Below are 22,831 nucleotides of genomic sequence, written 5' to 3' on the forward strand. Positions count from 1 at the left end.
CCTGTGCCTCCCTGTCACCAAACCTCCCTCCACTTGACCTGTTTTCACGGAAGACCAGGCAACTGGGGCTCCACTGAGGACAGAATGCTGGTAGCAAGAGGGGTCCCATGCTGTGTGCAGGCAGAACAAAGCCCCCACTTCCCATGTTTACATCCTAACCCCGGGAATCGGTGAGGATGCTCAAGTGTGTGGCAAAGGGGAATAAGGTGACAGATGGGAGGGGTTAAGGTTGATAATCAGCTGACCCTGCACTGGGGTCACACACAGGGGCCTTCAAAGCGCAGGGGGAGGAAAGAGAGAGGTCGGAGCCATAGCGCAGGGTGAGAACTTGACCCACCGCTGCTGGCTTTGCAGGTGGAGGAAGGGCCCTGGCTGGTGTGGCTCAGCTGGTTGAGCATCGAACAGAAGACACAGACGGACTCTAGAAGCTGGAAGGCGAGAAAATGACTTTCTCCTAGGTCAGCGGTTCTCAACCTGTGGGTCACGACCCCTTTGGCGGTCGAACGACCCTTTCACAGGGGTCGCCTAAGACCATCCTGCATATCAGATATTTACATTACGATTCATAACAGTAGCAACATTACAGTTATGAAGTAGCCACGAAAATAATTTTATGGTTGGATCACAACATGAGGAACTGTATTTAAAGGGCCAGAAAGTTGAGAACCACTGTCCTAGGTCCTCCCGAGGGACCCAGCTCTGCAAACACCTGGATTCCAGCCTGCTGGGACCCAGGTCCGACTTCTAACCTCCAAACCGCAGAATAACAAACCCGCACTGTTTGGAGCCACCAGGCCTGTGAGGGCAGGACTGAGAGCAGTGCACTCCGTATGGGGCTGTTGCCTCTGCACGGGCTGCAGGGCCAGGCGCACTCCCAAGGGACATGGGTGGGCTTGTCTGCCTCCCCTGCCTTCCGACTATCAGGGGCTGGTGTCTCTCTCTCCCAGAGACCTTGTTGATACAGAAGGCTGGTCAGAGCCAACGCGTGCACTCCAGAGTCAGGGAATTCGGGCAGAGGCCCAAACTCCGGGCAGTAAACGCTGTACCAGGAGTTGGCGTGGCATCAGGTCCCCATCTGTCACCAGCTGATCTGTTAGGGTCCTGGGGTCTCCTGAGACTTAGGCAGGCGCAGTGTAACCTGGAGGCCCCGCGTGCACTACGGTTGCAAATAAATTCAACCCAACTTTATGTACTTAGGTAGTCTGCGGGGTTTGGGGTGTGTTTTAGTGTGTTTTGTTTGTTTTTGTTTTTGTTTTATTTTTCTGTGCCGCTTCTTGGGAGCAGGGTCTGTGTGTCATTTGTTGATGAGCCTGGAACACCTGGGGGTCTTTGGTGTGGAACGGATTGTGCCCTGAGGAGGGACTCACTCCTAGGAGCGCCCTTGAGCTTTTCCATGCTCCCAACCCCAGCTCTGACGCTCCCCTGCGCCAGGTACCTTCCTTCCTCGGACCTCACCCTCCGAGAGCACAGAAGGGCGTTCAACTGGTGCGTCTCCCCGATGGCGAGCACCGTGTCCCGAGGAGTGAGCCGATGATGGTGTCAGGTTTGTCCAGAAAGCGCAGGTCCCCGAAAAACGAAAGGCTTTTCATTTTCTCCGTGGACGTGCATCCAAGTCTGACCCTCGAGCTGCGAGATGTGTAAAGCCTGTGCCTGTGACCCTCAAAGGGGAGAGAATGTGGGGACTTCAGTCTGTCGGGAGCCCTGCTTCTCTGCCAGTGGCCCGGCTTATGTGAGAAGCGCAGGGCGCAGCGAGTCCCGCAGGCGCGCGTCCCTCCCGGCTGGTTCCCGCCGCGCCCGCCTCCCAGGCGCAGCCCCAAAGCCCGGCGGCCGGAGAGCCCCCGCGGCTCCCCCCCCCCCCACAACCCCGGCCCAGGCCCTCTCCGTGGCCGTCCGTGAGCCCAGGAGCCCTGAGCCCTCCCTCCTGTCCTCCCGGCCCCTTCCCTCTGCGCCTCGCCGGGGTGGGACCCGGGCCGCGCCTCCGTCCGCTCGGCCCGCTGCAAAGAGTTAAGAGCGGCTCCCGGGACGCCTCTGGCTGCTCCTAGTCCCTCGTCCCCGCTCGCCGCTCCTGATTGGCCGAGCTCCTGTCAGTAGTAAAAAAGTATCAGATAGCAAACGTGGGACCTTCATAAAGGCGTGGTGTGATACTCCTCGATCGCCGGCGGCCTATGACATCAGCCGAGAACGCCTGGGATGCCGCCGCTCCCGGCCAGACGCAGGAGGAGGAGGGTCCCGCCGCCTAGGAGTTAACAGCCCGCACAGCGAGGGGGAGCCACCAGTGCTCTGGGGACACTGGTTTCGGTCCCTGGCGGCCACTGTCCTCCGACCCAGGGGAGCTCCCGGAGAGCTGGATGAATTCTGGGTTGCTAGCTGCGCGCAGCTGGGCTCCCGGGAGCCGGTTCCTGGTGGAAAACAGGGGGCGTCTGGCCACGGGACCAGCGGCGCGCTGAGACTCAACATGACCCTCCTGGGGGCTGAGCACTCTTTGCTGATTAGGAGCAAGTTCAGATCAGGTAGGGCTGAGGCATCCAGCGTTCCTTCCTAAACTTTCCTCTCCTGCACTTCTCAGCTCTACAGGGCTTTCCAGTACATGTCTCAGAGCCCGCGCGCGCGGCTGCTTCAACCTGGTCCCCTAAAAGCACACTGGGAAGTGAAAATGTTACTCGACCTTGGGGGCCTTTAATGTCTTCCGTTTTAAGTACTTGGAGTTGCTGAGTGAGGTTTTTGTTTGTGAAAAGGCCAGTCTTTTCCTTTTATTTATTTTTCTCTGTATCTGTGAATAGAAACTTTGGCAGGATATCCAAAAGGAACAAGTTTGAAAATGATCAAATGAGGCATCTCGAGTTTGTGGCTGCATAACATGAGTTCTCATTGCTGAGAAGATGAACCTGATGCTGTGTATCAGATTACAGGGATCACTGAAAACGTAGCTAATCCAAACAAATGTATTTCCCAAAAAAGTCACTGGGGGGAAGTAAAAATAGCCAATTTGGAGCACAACAAGTATTTCAAATGACATCACTGTAGAGGGGAAAAAAAAGTCCAGTGCCACAAATATTTTTTCCCAAACCATCCGATATTTATAAATGGAGAGTTTTTTCCCCCCAAATATCTGTGTTAGTGGCGCATGGAGAAACTTCTCACAGGACGCTGAGTCAAGGTGAGTGGGAGAGGTGGGAACTCTAAGCGCTGCTCACAAGGGTTGGTCCAGGCGCCCAGGGAAGGTATGAGTGTGGAACCAGGCACAGACACTTGCCTTCCTAAATTCTTCTCCATAACTCTGTGTAAAATATTGGTTTTGTAAATCAGTAATAAGCCACTCAACAAATGGCAGAACTTTTACTTAGAAGATGAATTATTGTATGAGGACGCCGATGTGAACATTCCGTGGAGCAGGTGTCGGAAGGATGCTGGCCTGGTTCGCTAAGTTTTCCTTAGCCCTCTAAATAGGACCATTCGGTGTATCACTTGGGATGGATATGTGAGCAAGGAGAAGAGTGGATGCTGGAAAAGCAGGGGGTTTTGTGGCTTCCTTGGAGATTCCTGGCTTGTAGGCATCTGTGGGGTCCACTGGATATTTTCTTAGTTTCTGTGCTGTTGAAATGAGATGAAAACTCAGGAGCTTGGCCAACCAAAATGCTCAGTGCCAGGCTTAATGATATAAACTCATCTGCCAGCCATGGGGTTCAGCGGTGGTTACATCCTTTCTTTCCTTCCTTCTCATGGAGAGGTGAGGTGGTTGATGTGTTAATCCGCTAGAGACATTGGCACTGCTTTGTAATTTGGTCAAAACCGCAAGGCAACACTGCCACCTTTCTGAAGAAAAGAGGATGCAGATTTGTTTTGCAAAAAGTTACATTCGTTTCAAATGCACCCTTGCCAGTTCCTGTGGGGGGCAGGGGAGGGGTCTCAAGGGTTTGGTGAGGTTCTGGAGAGAATAGCAAAAGCAGATTCCTCAGACTAACCCTTCCTTCCTAAAGTGCAGACCAGAGGGAAGGCGATGTTTCCTTCCTAAAGTGCAGACCAGAGGGAAGGCGATGTTTGCACCGCTCCTAATGCCTGCCTCGGTGGAGGCCTGGTGTCTCCCAGGTACCCCCTGGAGCGCCTGAGAACTCCAATTGTGGCCTCGTTTTTCCTTAAAGCTTGCACAGGCTTTTGAGTCCCAGGCAGGGTAGCTTTGGGAAACATGGTGTCAAAGCAGACACGGGCATGCTTACTGTGATAAACAGGGTCGCTGGGGTCTGGACGCGGACGGAGTGGGTTGAACATCTGAGATGCAAGGGGTTGATAATCTGCAAGACGGAGGAGAAAAACGGGCAGAACGTAAAACTAAGTAAATGTCATGTTGAGGACGGTGACTATTCTCTCTGGACATAATGATGACTGTAGCTGCACCCCCGCAGAAGCCCGGCTGGCAGCACGCTTACAAAAGGGCCTGCCTCTGCCTGAGAGAACTTGGTTTACTTTGTGGCTAACAACGGATTAGGAAGGCTTCTTCTCTGTTTTGATTTCTCTCCTTCTCCCTCTCTTTTCTTTTTCTCTTCTTTTCGTTCATGAGCTACTCAAAATGTAAACTCATAAAATTCAGACTGCTAATGTTTGCTTTGATAGTAGACCCTGATGTTACGTATTTCATTAAAATTAGTTCAAAAAAATAAATGAAACTAATCTGCTCTCTGATCGTAGAAGGCTCCCCGTATTCTAGGGCTTGTTTTAAGTGAGCAGGTAACCACTTTGACTCTGAAGTTGACACGTGTGGCAACAGCATCCAGCCGGCTTCCTGGAAGCGATATTCGATATTCGAGTGACCTTGTTATTCAGGACAAAATCATGCCACCGGAGTAGGCAGCTGTGAGAGTCTCCATGTATGAACATGCTTAATGATATAAACTCATCTTATCTGAGAGGCACACAGTCTCGCGGTTGAGTGTGTGGGCCCAGAACCAAACTAGCTGGGATTTTTAGCGGGCGCCTTTACTTACTAGCGACCTAGCCTTGAACCTTAGATAAACTACAGGATTCCCTCTGCCTCGGTTTGCCTCATTTGAATAATGAGAACGATAGGGTTGTTGTGATGATTAAATGTGATTATATAAGTAAACCACTAAGGAAAATGCCTGTTGCTTAGTAAACCTTCAAAAAATATTGTTCTATTATTAATGTTGTTCAGCTGCCGGATTCTATATTGGTCACTTCTCTCTGAGTCTTGGTTATTTAGTCTGTAAATGTCAAGGTTGGACTAGATGATTTCTCAGATGCCTTAGTAACATTTTATGGTTCTCTGAAAACACAGAAAGATCGGGAGAAGCAAAATTGTGATTGGGCTCTGTGGCACTGGGTACTTATGGTAAGCAGGCCTGCAATAAACAGCGTTAGTTTTAAACTAACTACATTTTTACTGTTTATAGTCTCACTCTTGTTTTGTCAATCAAGATACTGTAATCGGTATCACTGTCAACAATTTTCCTCAATGCCATGGTCCTCGTGTCAACAAAACACAAGGACTTATATGTATGTATGTACACACACACACACACACACACACACACACACACCATGCACAGAGATCAAAAGGAGAGGGAGAGGGCCATATTTTGCTTCTAAAGAACTATTGTTTCGCATTCATTTCTTTCTCTTTTTTTCCTTCTCCCATTCAAACAGCTCACACAAAGGCAGACTCGGGTGCCTGCATGAGCGTGCCTCTATCCCCCACAAACTTGAGGTTGTCAAATTTAGCAAATAAAAATACAGGGGCCCAGTTACATTTGAATTTCAGTTAGACAACGATTATTTTAGTGCACTGTGATATTGAGGGCATGCTTTTATCTGAAGTCCAAATTGAATGAGGCACTTTGTATGTTCTCTGGGAACCCTACCTACAATCTGAGCCGTGTTTCACCAACACTCTCTGCTGCCCCGTCCAATATCCTATCAAGCTCTTGAGATTCCGGTGCCAAAAGACCCTCCAAATGGCAAACCTTGCATTTTCGGCACAAAAGCAGACTGAGACTCGGAATGAGGAGCTGGTGCCATGAGCTTGAGCTCTGGGTCCTGAGGTGCAGCAGCACGTGGATTAGGGAGGAACGTGAGAACTTCCCTTTGGCTTTCTGGGAGGAGGAGGGGGGGGGAGGAGGGGAAACCAGCAGACAGGCTGCTCAGGTGCAGGGGCTCCAGGACTTGGGGCCGCAGCTGAAAGAAGCCAAGGAACATGCAGAGCAGGCGCTGGGGAAGCAGAGTGGCCTGAGCTCAGTGCTGCGCAGTGGAGCGCACCAGCTCCACATGCTTCACCGGCCTGACCGGCCTGCAGAGTCCTCCGTTGCTGTTTGTCCTTCCAGGGAAAGCAAGGGACATCTCAGGACCCCACAGGCCATCCTCTCTGTGTTTCTCTGTCCTCTACCCTCCAGGTCACCTGGAAGGACTGCTTATTTCTGCTTTAAGCTGCATCCTTAACATCTCTGAGACGGAATGTTTTCTGTTAAACTGAGGACGCTGCACTAAGAGGCTGGCCCCGAGGTTCTGACCCTATGGATGCTATTGAAGAAATTTCCACCATGATCTCAAGAGAAGTTCAGGCTCTGGCCCTACCTGCATCGTGAATTCATTGTATGACCCGGGACAAATATTTTAACCTAGTGCCGTATTATGGAAAAGGCACTCTTCTAGGTTAATTATTTGTCTGAGGCTATAAAACTAACTATGTAAAGATATAGGTATAGATATGGGGGATACATTTTTCTCTTTACCTCATTTAATTAACCTCTTTAGGCCTCATTTTTGTCATCTACAAAATAGAGGATTTGGGCTGTTCATCCCTGGAGTTGCTTCCACTAATGTTTGGCATTTTTCCAAGTGAATGGCCCTAAGGATTTTTGTAAAGTTTTGTAGAGTGTAAGCTTTACAAACATATTACGGTGAGGTTTCTGCTATTGTATTCTCAGGGAAATTGACATAAATTTCTTAAATGAATGAATGAATAATTTACACCTACCATTTTCATAAGTAACACAGTGGTATTCAAGAAAATCACTTCAATTGTCTCACAGTTTCAGTCTTCTTTTCAAACTTTCATTGACAGATTTTGGGGGTGAAGCCTACTGAAGCACAAATACCTTAACACAGCCCCAATTCCATTTTGCTATTGAAATGAGCAGTAGAATATTTCTAAAGTTTGGGAAAACTTGTTCCATCAAAATTTTTCAGGAATGTCTACTGATGTAATCAGAATAGGAGGAAACTAAGAGCAAATTGTCACCATGGGCTTCCGCACAATATGTTCATAGCTGAACTCCCCCTCTGCTGACAACCACTAATCCCCTTCTCAGCAATTGCATTGGTTTCCTATTTGTTCTGTAGTAAATTACTACAAACTTGGTGGTTTGGAGCAGCACAGCTGTGTTACGTCACAGTTATGGAGGTCGAGTCTGAAAGGGCCTCGCTGGCCCAGGTGTGGGCAGGGCTGCATTCCTTCAGGTCTCTAAAGGAGAGTCTGCTTCCTGGTCTTTCTAGACTGTGGAGGCTGCCGTGTCCTTTGGCTCGTGGCCCCTTCCTCGTCTTCTAAATGTCTCTCTGACTTGACTCTTCTGCTCTGATTCCACTGGGCTCATTTGAGGGCCATCTCCTGTTTTAAGGTCAGCTGATCAGCGACCCGAAACCCATCTGCAGCACTGATCCCCTAGCCACGGGTCTTCGTCAGCACCGGCTGCTCTAACAAAATCCCACGGCCCGGTGGCAAAACAACAGAAGTGTGTTTCCTTGAAGTTCTGGAGGCTGGAAGTCCAAGACCTGGGTGGCAGCAGGCTCACTTCTGGTGAAAGCCCTCTGCCTGCTTGCAGGCCTCCTTTTTGCTGTGTCCTCACATGGCATAGAGAGAGAGCCAGAGAGGGGAATACTCTCTTCTCATAAGGAGACTAATCCCATCACAGCCCCCCCCCCAGGACCTCATATAAACTAATCACGTCCCAGAGGCCCATCTCCAAATAGAGTGGGGTTAGGGCTTCAGCAGGAATGGAGGGGCCGGGGGGGGGGGGCACAATGCAACCCATAGGACCACAGAAGGTGACATATTCATGGGTCCCAGGGATTAAGACATGGGTATCTTTGCAGTGTGTGTTGGGGGTCGGGGGTGGGGGCATTATTCTACCTATGACAGCAACTTCCAACATGGCATTCCCGACTTCCACACCTCCACACGGCTCTGTCCTGCAGAGCTTTTCTCACACTGTGATTAGCCATAGTCCCAGTGTTTCTCCAGGGCCATCCGTAGACTAATTCCACCACGTCAACAGTTGTTTAGCAGGAAAGGTTTTAAAAGAGAGAGGCAGACTATACGCAATATTAAATTGTATTTTTTAACTTCAGAATTTCTTCAAAGCCTTAATAGATCTAATATGTACTATGAACTTCCAAAAGGCAGTGATTGCCCAGTGTGCTGTATTTTACTCCCATGGCAGCTCCTCAGGCAAGTTTGGCTGGACAAACTCATTGTGGGAAATTCTGCTCCAAGCAAAGAAGCCCTCCATTCCCAACAGTGATTTATTCAAAGAGGTTAATCTCTAGATGAATGCTGCTGGCAAGCTCTCCCCCTCACCCAGGTGAGGACTCGATGGTTTTCCTTCCTGGTTGCTTGTTTATAACTAGCTCACCCCTCACTCCTCCACGGTATTTATTGGCGTCAGGACCAATACCCCGCCCCACAGATATCCATCAGAGGAGCCTAGTCCCTGTCCCCAAGGAGCTCACAGGCAACCTGAAAATGCTGTATGAGAGTGATGTAGTCATTCATTCATTCATTCATTCATTCAACACATTTCTCTCATGGTTCCCTTGTAGTGGAGACTGTGCTTGGAGCTGAGGGTACAACTGGGGAGCAGAAAAGACACGTCTCTTGTCCTCACCTGGAATATCAGAGCTGACTCTAGGACCCTGAGCATGTTTCCTACTAACTGCCTTCAGAGGCCCACACTGGAACACAGCGAGCTGGACCTTAAAAGATCAGTGCATTTTAGGTCTGAGATTTAAAATCTTTTTTAAAAGCCAAAGGAGCCTTCAGGGTCTGACTCAGGCCACCTGCTTGAGGTCACTACTGTCGCCTCAGGTCCAACAGGGTTGGATTTACTGCTATACCAGGTGGCCTTCCCCCACCACCTTCATTACTCTGCCCGAGCCCCGACCTCCCCCCAAGTTTCCCTGTCTTGTTTTTACCCGTAGCTCTTGTCATTACTGGGCACACTAGACATTTTACTTGGTTATTTGTTTGTTATTTGTCCCTGAGGGTGGGAATTTTGCTTTGTTTGTTAGTTTTTACTTTATTTCCCAGCACCCAGACAGTGATTGGCAGAGAGAAGGCACCATTTAATATGTGTTGAATTAATACATTTTATTCTGTGCCCATAGAATATTCATAAACAATAAAAATAAACAACATAACACTTCTATACATGTTTAGGCATTAAAACTATAACAAAAAAAGGGATGAGTGAATATAAATGCAAAATCCAGAAGAGTAGTTACCAGTAGAGTGGGAGGGGCAGATGAGAGACGGGTGTGCCCCAGGCAAGAAGAGGGTTCTTGGTGGCACTTGTGGCCAGGCAGTGGCTCCCTGCATGCTTAGTCTTAGGCAAATCAATGACACGATGTTCACTATGGGCCAGTGACAATACTGCGACAGTGCAGGGTGGACCAGGAATTCTGATTAATCGAATGTTGTGTACCCGGGGTACATTGCAAAAGTGTCTTAAGACCAGAAAGTGTGGCGCTCGCCTTTTATCTGCTGCAGTGCATGACACACAGGCACTGCAGCAGCTTTTGTCAAGTTGGATAAAGCAAACGGAATGGATTCCAGCCTGATGGGGTTACACTGGGAATAACAGAAGTGCATGGCAGAAGCAGAAGTACTTGAGCCCAGGGCTAGAGTTTTCCATACTTGAGAAAGCCAAGCCGGAGGGGGAGGGAGCTGCGGGGGCCTCAAGTGCACATTCATCTCCCTTCTTCCCACCCTCTCGGCAAGAGCTCCCTGTCCCCCAGCAGATGGTGACCAGCCCTTTACCGTGCATCTCTGTCCAGCTCAGGGGGGTGGAGCCCGCAAGTGTATTGGACAGGCACCTGCCTCCTCAGTCTCATCCCTCACCTCCCGTAGACAGACCAACCGTGAGACCTCAGCACACCCACTCTGACTCCGAGACCTTGGGGAGGCCAACTCTGCTGTGTTGCCATACTGACAACGTAGTCTGTGCCACTGCGGGGAAGACCTTCATGAAATAACTGGGGGGTTTCTTTTACGGAAAGGAGTCCCGTTCCCTTTGGGGAAAGGGATTATTTCACCAGTGGCTTGTGAATTGTGCAAGAGAGAAGCACGGAGGAGTTAAAAGGTTTGGATGGACATAAATAGAATTTCAAAAACCACAAAAACCATTAGACAAGTAATAGTTTTGCAGCCTTAGAATTTTAGTGCTTCCATTTTCAGCTTTATTAAGCTGGTCGTGATTGCTTGTTTTTTTAAGTCGGTAATTTGCACTAATTTCTATTTTGAGGTCATCCAGAATAGCTAGTAAGTCAGCATTCCTTAACCAGACTTCGATCATTATTCTTAGATAAAGTACCAGGGTATCCAAATTCTCTTAAAATAAAATGTATTGTTTATTCTCTAAAATTGAGAATAAATACGGGTCATTCCTGACTTTTATTGTCTCAGGGCCCAGCAAGGTGCCCTCCAAACCACTAAGAAAACAAACTTCTTTTCTCCTGTGGGTTGAGGGGAGATAAGTTCTCCCATTCCTTACAGACACCATTGGAGTGCTTCTCTCATCATCTCAGTCACTCCAGTTGATGTTGGCTGCAGTCAGGCTGCTTAGATCATTAGGAAAACAATAGATTCTAGCAATAGAAACAGTGAATGAAGCCGCTGTAAAACTGTAAAATGTATTTATTGGGTTCCCTCGTGTATGGCACTTAGGCATCACTTGGTATGTGTGGCAATGTGAGTGAATACACAACCTCTCAAATACTTAGTATGTCTTGCTTAGCACCTCTTGTCTGGCACCCCAATTTGAACTACTATGTAAGCCAGCTCCCCTCCTCGGGTCTCCTTCCGCTCAGCCTCTTACGTGGTACAAAAATATCATCAGGTTTTTTTCTCTGACAATATAGTCAAGTAGCCCCAGGGCAAAATGACTGGAAAATACCCCATAAGCTGTTCTGACTTTCCTGTTTCCAGAAACACTCTCCTTTCAGGAAGTCATTCAACTTTGTTCTCCTTGCCACTGGTCCAGCTGGTTTCTCAACCTGAAGTCAAGTTCCTCCTGGAATTTTTGGTACTCAAGCTGCAGACAGGGCAGTATAAAGCTCCAACACAGAACAAATCCAGAAAATGCTACTCAACTTCACTAGAGCAATAATAATCTCCTCAATGCTTTAAATATCTCTGCTATTTTGTAGAGATATCTGTCCAGATGCATAAAGATTTTTACAAAGTTATCTCCTAGTGTATGCATAAATTTACAATCAGCCTTTTTATCAGTCAGTATAAAATCCTAAGCAGTTTTTCCAGCTGCTACATAGCAGGATAATTCTTGTTTCAAAAACTGTATTAAAGTTCACCAAGTGTGTGTATAATAAATTACTAAACCTGTATACAGCCCACTTGTATTGGAAAATTTAGCCCATTATAATTTTTATGTTATAAGTAACACTAACATGAAAATGTTTTTGCACATGACCTTTTTCTTCCCCTGGATTGTTTTTATCGGATGCTCATTGTTTAGAGTAAGCATCCAAGTGTGGGGAAAATTAATGTGAGTCTTTATGATCCATTATGATAATAGTGTTTCTGGAGTACTTACAATGAACAAAGCTTAACCATAATTCTGTTTCCATGGGCAGTGAACACTTGTCCCAACAATAGAACTTACTAATGAATATTTATGCTGTTTCCACCTTTAGTTTTTGCATTATAAACTGTGATGCAATGAAAATCCTTGGACAGACAAGTGCTTATTTAGATCAGATGCTCTGAATTTCTTGGCTGTGGGTGAGGCTCATTTAAAATCCCAAAGAGACTGTCAAATTGTATCCTCGAAGCCTTTGCCCATGTGCTGGCCAACAGGATATTTACAAACACTTGGCCAATACTTGATGTTATCAATATTTTAAAATTTGATAATCTGATGTTTTTTTTTTTTTTTAAAATGGTATCTTGCTCTTTTAATTTGCATTTTCTTGAATGTTAATGAGTTGAGTATATTTCATGGGCTTATTGATTATGTTTCCCCCTTGAATTATATTTCTCTTAGGTTGTGTACTTTTAATCTTATCATTTATAGAACTCCTTTAAGTAACGTTAGCATTCTCATTTCAAGTATTTTCTTTCAATCTGTTTGTCTTTTAATTATTTTGATGATTTTTTCCCATATAACATTTTAAATTTTTTAAGTGACCAAATATGCCAATTTTTATTTCTACTGTACCCTTGGTGAAATACTTGGGAAGGTTTGCCCCACTCCAAGGTTATATAATTATCCTCTGATTTATTCTCATATTTTATAGATTTCCTTAGCCCTTTAATTCATATGGAATTTATTTTAAGATATATTATAAAATTGCTAAATTCATTTATTTCCAAATGGATAGTAAATTTTCTCTACAAACTTTCATCATATATTTTATTGCTTATATGAACAGGTACCATTATTATTAAAGGTTAATAATTAATTAGACATTAGATTCATACATACACACATAAATCTATAAATATGAATATACACACACAATTCTGACCCACTTATAATATTTGTCTGCTTTACTCCTAATACTATTTTATTTTTCTGCTTTATTGAGGTCTGATTAACAAATAAAGTTGCAGTATATTTAAAGCGTACAACATGATGAGTAGGCAGACAGTGTGAAAGGATTCCCCATCATCAAGGTAACTAACACATCCTTCACTTCACATGTTCACTTTTTGTGGGGAGGACGACAACGCAAGTTCCAGTATCTTAGCAAATTTTAATTATGCGAAAAGGTGTTATCAATTGTAGTATCCATGTTAGATATTAGATCCTCAGACCTTATTCATCCTATAATTGAAAGCTTGCACCCTTTATCAACCTCTCTCTATTTCCCCTACCCTCCAGGCTTGGGCAACCACTGTTCTACTCTGTTAATAGAAACAGGGTGGGGCAAAAGTAAGTTTACAGTTGTTTGAATGGAAATAATACAGTAATTAATAAATTAGAATACAAGGATAACCTGTTTCATGTACTCACAACTGTAAGCCTACTTTTGCCCACCCTGTATTTCTGGAATAGCTATGTTTAGTGTTAATGATAATTTAAAAAATAATTTAAATGTTATTATAAAATATCGTATTACTTTTAAATTAACAACTAACCTCTCATGATTATTTCTTAGGATGTGCTGCTCTTTCTTTTTTATCCCAGGCTGCATTTGAGTGATGAGTATAATGATTATCGTTATAGAATTTACACTGTATTCACTAAGTGATTTATACATATTATCACTTATTTTCTCCCTTTCAAAAAAACTTTTGAGAAAGGAAATTTTACTATCTTCATCCTGGAGAGAGGGGCTGTGGTCCAGCTCAGGTTTTTATGGATTTCTAAGTGAGCCCCAGGCCTTGACAGGGACCCTTGCGAGGTTGCCAGTGGCTATCATGATCAGCACAGGCTCGTGGCTGTTCTTGTCGCTCTACTGAGAGGCCCGAATCCCATAACCTTATCACTGAAAATACTGTTCTGTCCAAAAGTAAAGCCAAGGGGGAAAGCTTTCCCCAGAGGAAACAGAGTTTGGGGATCAGACAGCTAGTGGAACAGTTTGCTGAATTATCCTTTCTTTATTTTTAAATAAATTTTAAAATTTAAATTACAGTTGACCTACAATGTTACATTAGTATCAGGTGCACAACCCAGTGATTAGACATATATAGTTATTATAATATTATTGACTATATTCCCTATGCTTTTCTAATACCATATATAGTTATTATAATATTATTGACTATATTCCCTATGCTTTTCTTTATATCGCCATGAATATTCTATAACTACCAATTTGTACTTCTTAATCCTTTCACCCATCCCCCAAGTCTCCTCCCAACTGGCAACCATCAAAATGTTTCTGTATCTGTGAGACTGCGTCTGTCCTGCCTGTTCATTTATTTTGCTTTTTAGATTCCACATGTAAGCGAAATCACATGGCATTTGTCTTGCTCTGTCTGACACCCTTCACTCAGCACAATGCTGCCGGGTCCATCCATGTTGTTGCAGATGGCAAGATTTCACTCCTCTTTATGGCTGAGTCAAATTCCACTGTATATGTGCAGCACTTCTTTATATTCACCTATTGATGTACACTTAGGTTGCTTCTATGTCTTGTTATTGTAAATAATGCTGCAGGGAACATAGGGATGTATATGTCTTTTCAATTTAGTGTTTTGGGTTTCTTTGGGTAAATACCCAGAAAAATTGCTGGGTCCTTCTTTGTCTCTCATAATAGCCTTTGTTTTAAAGTGTATTTTGCCTGGTAGAAATATTGCTACCCCAGCTTTTTTTGTTTGTTTGTTTCCATTTTCATGAAGTACCTTTCTCCATCCTTTACTTTCAGTCTGTGTGTATCTTTCAATCTGAAGTGAGTCTCTCGTAGACAGCATATGTAAGGATCTTGTTTTATTATTCATTCAGCCATTCAGTCTTTTGATTGAAGCATTTAATCCATTTGCACGTAAAGGATTCTTGCCATTTTATTGTTCAATTTTTTATCTTCTTTTCTTCTTCTTAAGGAAGACACTTTAACATTTCTTGCAATACTGGCTTGCTAGTGATGAATTCCCTTAGGTTATTTTTGTCTGGGAATCTCTGTATCTGTCCTATAATTCTAAATGATAGTTTTGCTGGGTAGAATATTTGGGTAGATCCTTTCTTTTCAAAACTTTGAATATTTCATGTCAATCCCTTCTAACCTGCAAAGTTTCTGTTGAGAAATCAACTGAGTCTTATGGGAGCTCCCTTGTAGGTAACTAACTACTTTTCCCTTGCTGCTTTTAAGACTCTCTCTTTGTCTTTAACCTTTGGCATTTTAATTATGATGTATCTTGGTATGGGCCTCTTTGGGTTCATCTTGTTTGGGACGCTCTGCATTTCTTGGACTTGTATCTCTATTTTCTTCACCAGGTTAGGGAAGTTTTTTGTTACTACTTTTTCACATAGGTTTTCAATTCCTTGCTGTCCTTCTTCTCCTTTTGGCACCCCCATAATGAGAATGTTGTATGTTTAAAGTTGTCCCAGAGCCTCCTTAAACTATCCTCATTGTTCTTTTTAGATACTTTTTTTCTTTTTTGCTGTTCTATTGGATGTTTTCTGTGTCCTTATCTTCCAAATCTCTGATATGATCCTCTGCTTCATCTACTCTGCTATTGATTCCTTATAATGTATTCTTCATTTCAGTTATTGTATTCTTCATTTCTGACTGGTTCTTTTTTATGTTTTCTAGTTCCATTTTTATGTTTCCTATTTCTTTGTTGAAATTCTCAGTAAGTTCATCTACTATTCCCCTAAGTTCATTGAGCATCCTTATAACCAATGTTTTGAACTCTGCATCTGGTAAATTGCTTATCTCTATTTTGTTTAGTTCTTTTTCTGTAGTTTTGTTTTGTTCTTTAATTTGGGACATGTTTCTTTGTCTCTTCATCTTGGCTGCTTCCCTGTGTTTATTTCTCTGTATTAGGTAGCGCTGCTATATCTCCCAGGCTTAGTAGAGTGGCCAGATGGTGTAGAAATCCTGTAAGCCTCTTTGGCACAGCCTCCCTGTCACCCAATCTGGGTGCTCCAGGTATGCCCCTCCCCACCTATGGGCTGTGTGTATCCTCTTGTTGTAGTTGAGCCTTGATTGCTGTTGGTACCCCAAAGGAAGGAATTTGTCCCCAGGTCTATTGGCTGCAAGGACTGATTGAGATCATTATGGAGGATCAGCTATGCACTGGGCAACCCCACAGACCAGAACTGGCTTCAGTGGGACTATGGTGCCTGCTTGAGTGTGTCAGTTGTGAAGGTGATTGAGTGGGTACTGCAGTGTGGTCTAAAGCTGTCTACTGCATGAGGTGGCTCTGGGACCTTCTTAGAGGTACAGGCCAAGGTCAGCCACTGCCTGTGCCTGGGGCTACCTGGCATGAACTACAAAGCAGTCTGCAGATGGCTGCTACTTGTGCTGGGCTTGGAGGTACCCAGAAGAAGCCAAGCTTTGAACCGAGGCTGGCTGCCACTTGTACCAGGCCTGGAGCAACTTAGCAAGAAGTATGGGACATGCTGAGGTCAAGTGCTGCTTGTTTGAGAGATTTTAGGAAAGTCTGCAGCATTAGCTAGGACAGGACATTTGTATGAAAAGTCACTGGAAGTGGCTTGGATGGACCAGCAAGGTGTGTGGGGTCAGATCTCAGGGAATCACCAAGATGAGGTGAACAGTGAAAGCCAGGTTGATGGAGACTCAGATTTGGCACCTGCCTGCCAGCTCTGTGGGGGAGGGCTCTGCCAGCACTTCTGTCTGTGAGAAAGCTGCCCCTCCAGCTCTCACCATAATGTCAAAAAATTCTATTCCTCCCCTTATGTCCCTGGTGCCTTTAACACATTTTATTTTTATGGTACATGAAACTTTTCCCACCAAAATAAATAAGGCATATTGGTTACTTTGCTCTTATTTTCACACCAACTCTGAGATGGCAAAGCTGGTTATACATATGAGGAAACTGAAGGTCAGGGACATTAAGAAATTTGTCCAAGGTCACCTAGTAGATTTAGAACCAGAATTCTGGTCTCTGGGCCCCCAGAACCAAATTTATTACATGTTCCCTCTGAGGGATGTATATTCACGTAATCACAACTGGTGCAAGAATAGGACTATGTCCGGCTTTGAAACCAGGGACCCCCCTCACAAAACGGTCTCTCTGCTTAAAGCTCTCTTTGCATGTAGTAGCCATCTTCACTGACTTCAACACTGAAGGAACTGTATCAGGAGGAGAAGTGAAAATGCATCCAGTTTACACAGTATTGGCTGGGAAAGGAGAACAGAATGAGGCCTGGACATTGCAAAGCAATCCTTGCTTAATGGAGCACCAGCCCCTGCATGGGGTTCTGGTCTTAACATGTGGATTAGAGCCTGACAACAGGACTGTCCAAGAAATAGACACCATTCTTAAGTGTTATGTTTGGTTGCTTCAAAGCCTGTAAAACACAGTACAGCCAAGATTATCTTCTAACATTTCAAAAAAATTTTAATATATGTACATTAACTATTTTCCCAAAATTTAAAAAACTGTAAAAGTATATTAATGAAAGGTATATATAGTATTTTCATATGTATATTCACACACACACATATATATATATGTGTATATATATATATTATATATATATATGTTTATATGTACAATAGTAGTATATATTAACTAGAGGCCTGGTGCACAAAATTCATGCACGAGTGGGGTCCCTAGGCCTGGCCAGTGATCAGGGCCGATCGAAGCTTTCCTCTGGCTGCTGGCCGGGGCCTTACTGCCAGCTGCCAGCTGCCAGCCAGGGCCTGCCAGACAGGGGGAGGGACCAGCCGCGGGATGTTGACTGTGGGAGCACACTGACCATCAGGGGGAGCTCCTGCATTGAGCGTCTGCCCCCTGGTGGTAAGTGTGCATCATAGCGACTAGTTGTTCTAGTCGTTCTGGGCATTCCAGCGTTCTGGACGCTAGGCTTTTATATATATAGATGGCAATACAATAGTAGAATATATAAGTGTGAGTGTATAATGTACCATAAATACACATATATATGCCTACTGTATCTCTCTACATATATACCATCCTATATAATAAAAGGCTAATATGCAAATAGACTGAACAATGGAACAACCAAACAACTGGTCACTATGACGTGCGCTGACCACCAGGGCCGTGCGCGAAACATGGCGGTGATGACCCATTTGCACCCACTGTTGGTGCTGGCCCTGATTGCCCCTGTGGGCTTCTCCGCTTCCCCCCTGCTCCTGAGGGGTGATCAGGACAGCACTTGTACCCACTGCTGGCGCTGGCCCCAATCACTCAGCGGTGGCAGGAGCAGGGCTGCCAGCAGACAGGAAACTGAGGGTCGCAGTGGGAGGGGCCGGGCGGGTGTGTAGAGGATGGGCCAAGACCCTCCCCTGTGCCTACCACAGCTTCGAGGTCCTTTCAAGGTGCACAAATTCATGCATTGGGCCCCTAGTATATCATAAGAAGGATCAAAGAAATATGTTCTTTGTAGTCTTATATATACTACAAAAAATTGAAGGAAAAACTTAAAATGTTTGAGAAAAGAAGAATGAATACATTGGAAATGGAATATAACATGCATGTAAATGGTACTTTCAAAGAACATCTATTGAGGTGGAAACTGGTGTACAAGGCAAAAAGAAGTCTTCAGAATTGCATATATGGTACAATCCAAATTCTTGAGAAATTGAAGAGTACATATTTTTATATACATGTAGATCTTTGTGAGTTGGAAGAAAGATGGCAAAGTATTAGCAGGGGTTGGTCATCCCTACAGACTTGAATTACCATTAATTTCACTTTCTATCCTGAAACTTTTGGCCATTTTGCAAATTTTGTATAATGAACATGCATTTGCTTTATAATCAGAAGAGGCAATATGCACTCTAAATGCTAACATGGTACACCACAGGTTCAACTTAGAATCTCAAAAGAACTTCATCTACATTCAAGGACTGTAACAATATGGAAAGAAAAATTTCCTCTTAATATGGGAATAATATTTTTTCCTTGCCCTCATAGAATATACCCTTTGTTCCAAGTTCTACTTCCCCTTTGTTTCGAATTCTCATCCAGTTATTCACTGAGTACCTACATTAACTTCATTAATATTAGTATAGCAATTTATCACTGCTAAAGGAGTCTTAGTTTGATCTCTGCAATTACCCACTTGGGTACCAGTATAACAGTGCCTTATAATGATACCTTTCTTACAAGGATAAAAAACTGAGCTTCAGAAAGGGCTGAAATTAACCGCGCACACACACACACACACACACACACACACACACACACACACAAAGGCAGAGCAGGACTAGAACCTAGATCTCCTGGCCCCTGATCTGCTGACCTCTCTCAGTGAGCAGCTGGACAGGAGGAGGCATAAATCAGTCCCTTTCCTCAAGGACCGCCCCCCGCAATAGCTTTCAAGGAAAGCAGGTCAGATGGCAGGTTCCTTCCCCGAAGGCCCCTCCCGCCATCGCTGGGCTCGCGCTGTCTGCTTAATTCACTCGTGGCTCCTCGCCACGGAACAATAAACAAGCGGGGAAGCCTCGGAGAGGAATCTCGATGCCCAAATGGAGCGATTTGTCTTCTGAGATTAGTGTTTGAAACTGTTTATGTCAGTTGCCGAGTTTCTGTTCTGTACTCCAGGGACCTGTTTGAGATGGAAGAAAAAATCTCCGCAGCTGAACAGCTACCCTCCTGGGGCAGTTCTGATGACAGGGTGGCCGGCTGCCGCCTGTCCCCCTGCCCCCAACACAGGCGGCCTTGGGAGGGGCGTCACCACCCCCAGCACCCCGAGAATTATGTGTGGCTGGGCACACTCTAAGCTCATGAAATTAATTGAATCCTCACAACAGTCCTGAAGGGAGGTACTGTTGCCCCGCCCCTCCTAGATGGAGAAACCGAAGCATCCAGTGGTGAAGAGAATTTCATGATTAATCAACAGCAAAGTTGGGACTTGAACTCATGAACCTCTGGCTTCAGAGCCCATGTTCTCAACCATCTCCCTATCCTGCTTCTCGCGGGCACCTGGGTTGGCGGGAGCTGGCCGGAGCCCTCTGACTCACCTCCTATGCTGTCCTCTCAGAGAGCACAGACTGATTCTGCCCGTGGTGACCTGGTAAGCCCCGAGGCATTTCCACTTGAGGTCCGCGTGCCTCTTCCTAGTGTCTTGAGATCCTGTAATAGAAAAGCCTTCAGCTCACAAACCTGGCAGCACTGTGAGTGAGAGAGAATTCCTTTTGAGGCATGAATTAGTCTTCTTCAAATGTTTTGACAAACTGAGAGTGTGGTGCTTAGGGAAAGAATAGCTTCACAGTGTTTGTGTGAACAGACATCTTTTTAAAACAACTTCGGGCCGTGCATGAAGCTTTGTCATCGAAGTAACTGCCCCGTGGTCATTCTGAGCTAGGGCCTTTTAGATTGGAATATTCTGGACTTTACCCTCCAAATGCCCAGTGCTAGAAGCCGGCCTGAATGAATGCTTCTCAGTCTTCTTAAAGGAAGCAGTCGGAGCATCCCTTAGGATGAAGAAAGAACAGTGTGTGCCTGGGCCCTGCCCCTTCCGTGCCTGCCTGCTCATCTGTGAGGGCCCCTCAGGCTCCTCTACCTGCAGACCATGAGTGATCCTTCTTTGTGAGCTGATTATCATCTGCCTTTCCTCTTCTCTGGTGTTCCCAGCAATAGATGGGTAGATAGTCGGGCCTGTCATTCTTGGTCACTGCGACCATTTGGCCGTGCTCGGTGTAGAGGGCAGTGGTTGGCCAGGGAACGGTTATTATTGGTACCTGGACCCAGAGGCCAGGAGCAGCATGTTCTCGGGCACCAGTGCTACACACAGAAAAACTCCTGGTCCTCAGCCTTGTTTGGGAAGCGTGGCCAGGACTGGGGCAGAAACAGTGTAGACGTCGAGGCCTATGGGCCACCTTCCCAGCTTTGTATCCGCGGTGGCCTGTCTCCTCTTTCCCAGGCGGTTTGATGCCTGTGGACCCCGAGGAAGAACACGTCAGACCTATGAGTGACTCAGGCTACTCATATGCAGGGTGGCTTTCTCCCAGAGTCAGATAATGCCAGGCAGATAAAGAATTTTGTGGGCCGGCCACCCTTTGGGCAAGAAGATGAGAGTTATGGCTATAAATTCATGTCCCACAGATCGGCTTTCAGCTCTGGGAAGGACCTAAAACCTCCAATCATGGTCCTGCCTTTTACTTTCCAGATCATCCACTGGCCAATCGCTTCTTAACGGCCTGTCGCTGACAGGGTCTTTGAGGCAATACTGTCAAGGTCAGGGTTTGCAGGTGAAGGTCGATCCAGCTAAACCCAGGGTAGGATTCAATGAAAAGCAATTCAAGGACTAAATGATGCGCAGATACTACTGCCCTTTCTGAGGAAGAGCTTTCTACTGACTGATGCACCATTGTGATCAGAACTGGTGGTTTCCCTGGCACGTGACAGAGAGGAGGCCACATAAACAGCCATCCACGATGCTTACCATGACGTGCTTAACACGGTCCCTGGGTCTGCCCACGTCTTTCTCTGGTGTGTATGTTTTGGCCACCCAGACTCGAAGTCCACACACCTAGGAGTCTTCGGTAGAACAGGATTTAAGCATGGATCTCAGGGCTTTGCTTCCTTGGCTAATAGCTTTCCACCACCACCGGATGCCCCTCCACAACGCCCATCAGTAGGGAGCCTGTGTGTTTGCAAGTAACAGAGAATCAAATAATAGAAATCTTGAACAAGCATAAGCAACAAAGAGCACTTACTGTAAAGCAGTGGTTCTCAACCTTCTGGCCCTTTAAATACAGTTCCTCATGTTGTGACCCAACCATAAAATTATTTTCGTTGCTGCTTCATAACTGTAATGTTGCTACTGTTATGAATCGTAATGTAAATATCTGATATGCAGGATGGTCTTAGGCGACCCCTGTTAAAGGGTCGTTCGACCGCCAAAGGGGTCGCGACCCACAGGTTGAGAACCGCTGCTGTAAAGACACCAGGTGTGTCATGCAACTCAGTGACAGGAATGTGGTTGGGGCGTGGAGGAAAACAAGCTGGAATTGGGGACTTGACCACCCTCCCTGGCTCTTATCCATGCTCCATTCCATTCTCCTCTCTCTCTCCCTCTCCTCTTTATTCCCACTATGTCCAAGTGGACTTTCTTGTCTTATCCATGGATCATGATAAGAGTCTTCAAACCAGTAGGTCTTCTCCATTCGTGTTAGCACATAAAGAATTCATCCTAAAATCTCACTGTTACCATATTACTCTGCTGCTCAAACATGCTCAAACTGCCCTCTTTCAAGTCCAAAACACTTCAGCATGGCATTCAAGGTCTTTTCTCATTGAATCCCCACCTTTTTTTCCAGTATTATCTCTTACCACTCCACAATAGAAATTTTTTCTTCGACCGAGACAATATTCTGGGGGACATTACATATTTTGTGAGGCCCAATGTAAAATGACAATGCAGGCTGCTTGTTCAGAAATGATTAAAATTTCAGATAGTGACAGGACAGGGTTCAACCAAGCATGAAACAGATGGTGTTTATTCATCTTTAGGTTTTTATGCATGTTCTTTCTTTGGTCAAGAATGCCCTTTATCAACCATATGATTCTCACTTGAAAATTTAAAGATACAGCTCTTCTACTTGATTAAAGGTCCAGTTCTTAATTTGATTTAAAGGTCCAGTTCTCCTACGTATCTGCATTCTTTCATCACAGATTGCTAACATTTTATCTAACTCAAATGTGTATGTGTTCTCTTCCCCACTGGATTAATCATACCCTAAATTACTCAGTATCGGCCTCACTATCTAGAGTTGCTTCAGCAAGCAACGAGGAACTGCTAGATGCTTTTTGAGAGGCTGACCTGGTCAAAAAATGCATGATCCTGACTGGCCTGGTGACCATAAACATTCTAAAGATTTCTGAGTCATTCACTAAAGTAGTAGCGAGTCTAGTTCACATTTTCTTCTAGAGGGTCATTTTTGGACCCTACATTTCATAACTGACTTTTAGAACCCTTGGTGG

The 22,831-nt window shown here is 45.2% G+C and overlaps 1 protein-coding gene across 1 annotated transcript in view; it reads left to right on the top strand.

Moving 5' to 3' along the window:
* Nucleotides 1-2,273: 2,273 nt before the first annotated feature.
* The window catches only part of MYOCD (myocardin), an 83,519-nt gene continuing 62,961 nt past the window's right edge, over nucleotides 2,274-22,831 (top strand). The window contains exon 1 of the mRNA XM_023743860.1: nucleotides 2,274-2,510. Within this exon, the coding sequence (XP_023599628.1) occupies nucleotides 2,456-2,510 (55 nt within the window). The 5' untranslated portion in view covers nucleotides 2,274-2,455. The remainder of the gene's footprint in view (nucleotides 2,511-22,831) is intronic.

This window comes from Myotis lucifugus, unplaced genomic scaffold, assembly GCF_000147115.1.
Source record: "Myotis lucifugus unplaced genomic scaffold, Myoluc2.0 scaffold_416, whole genome shotgun sequence".
In the NCBI taxonomy this organism is placed as follows: Eukaryota; Metazoa; Chordata; class Mammalia; order Chiroptera; family Vespertilionidae; genus Myotis; species Myotis lucifugus.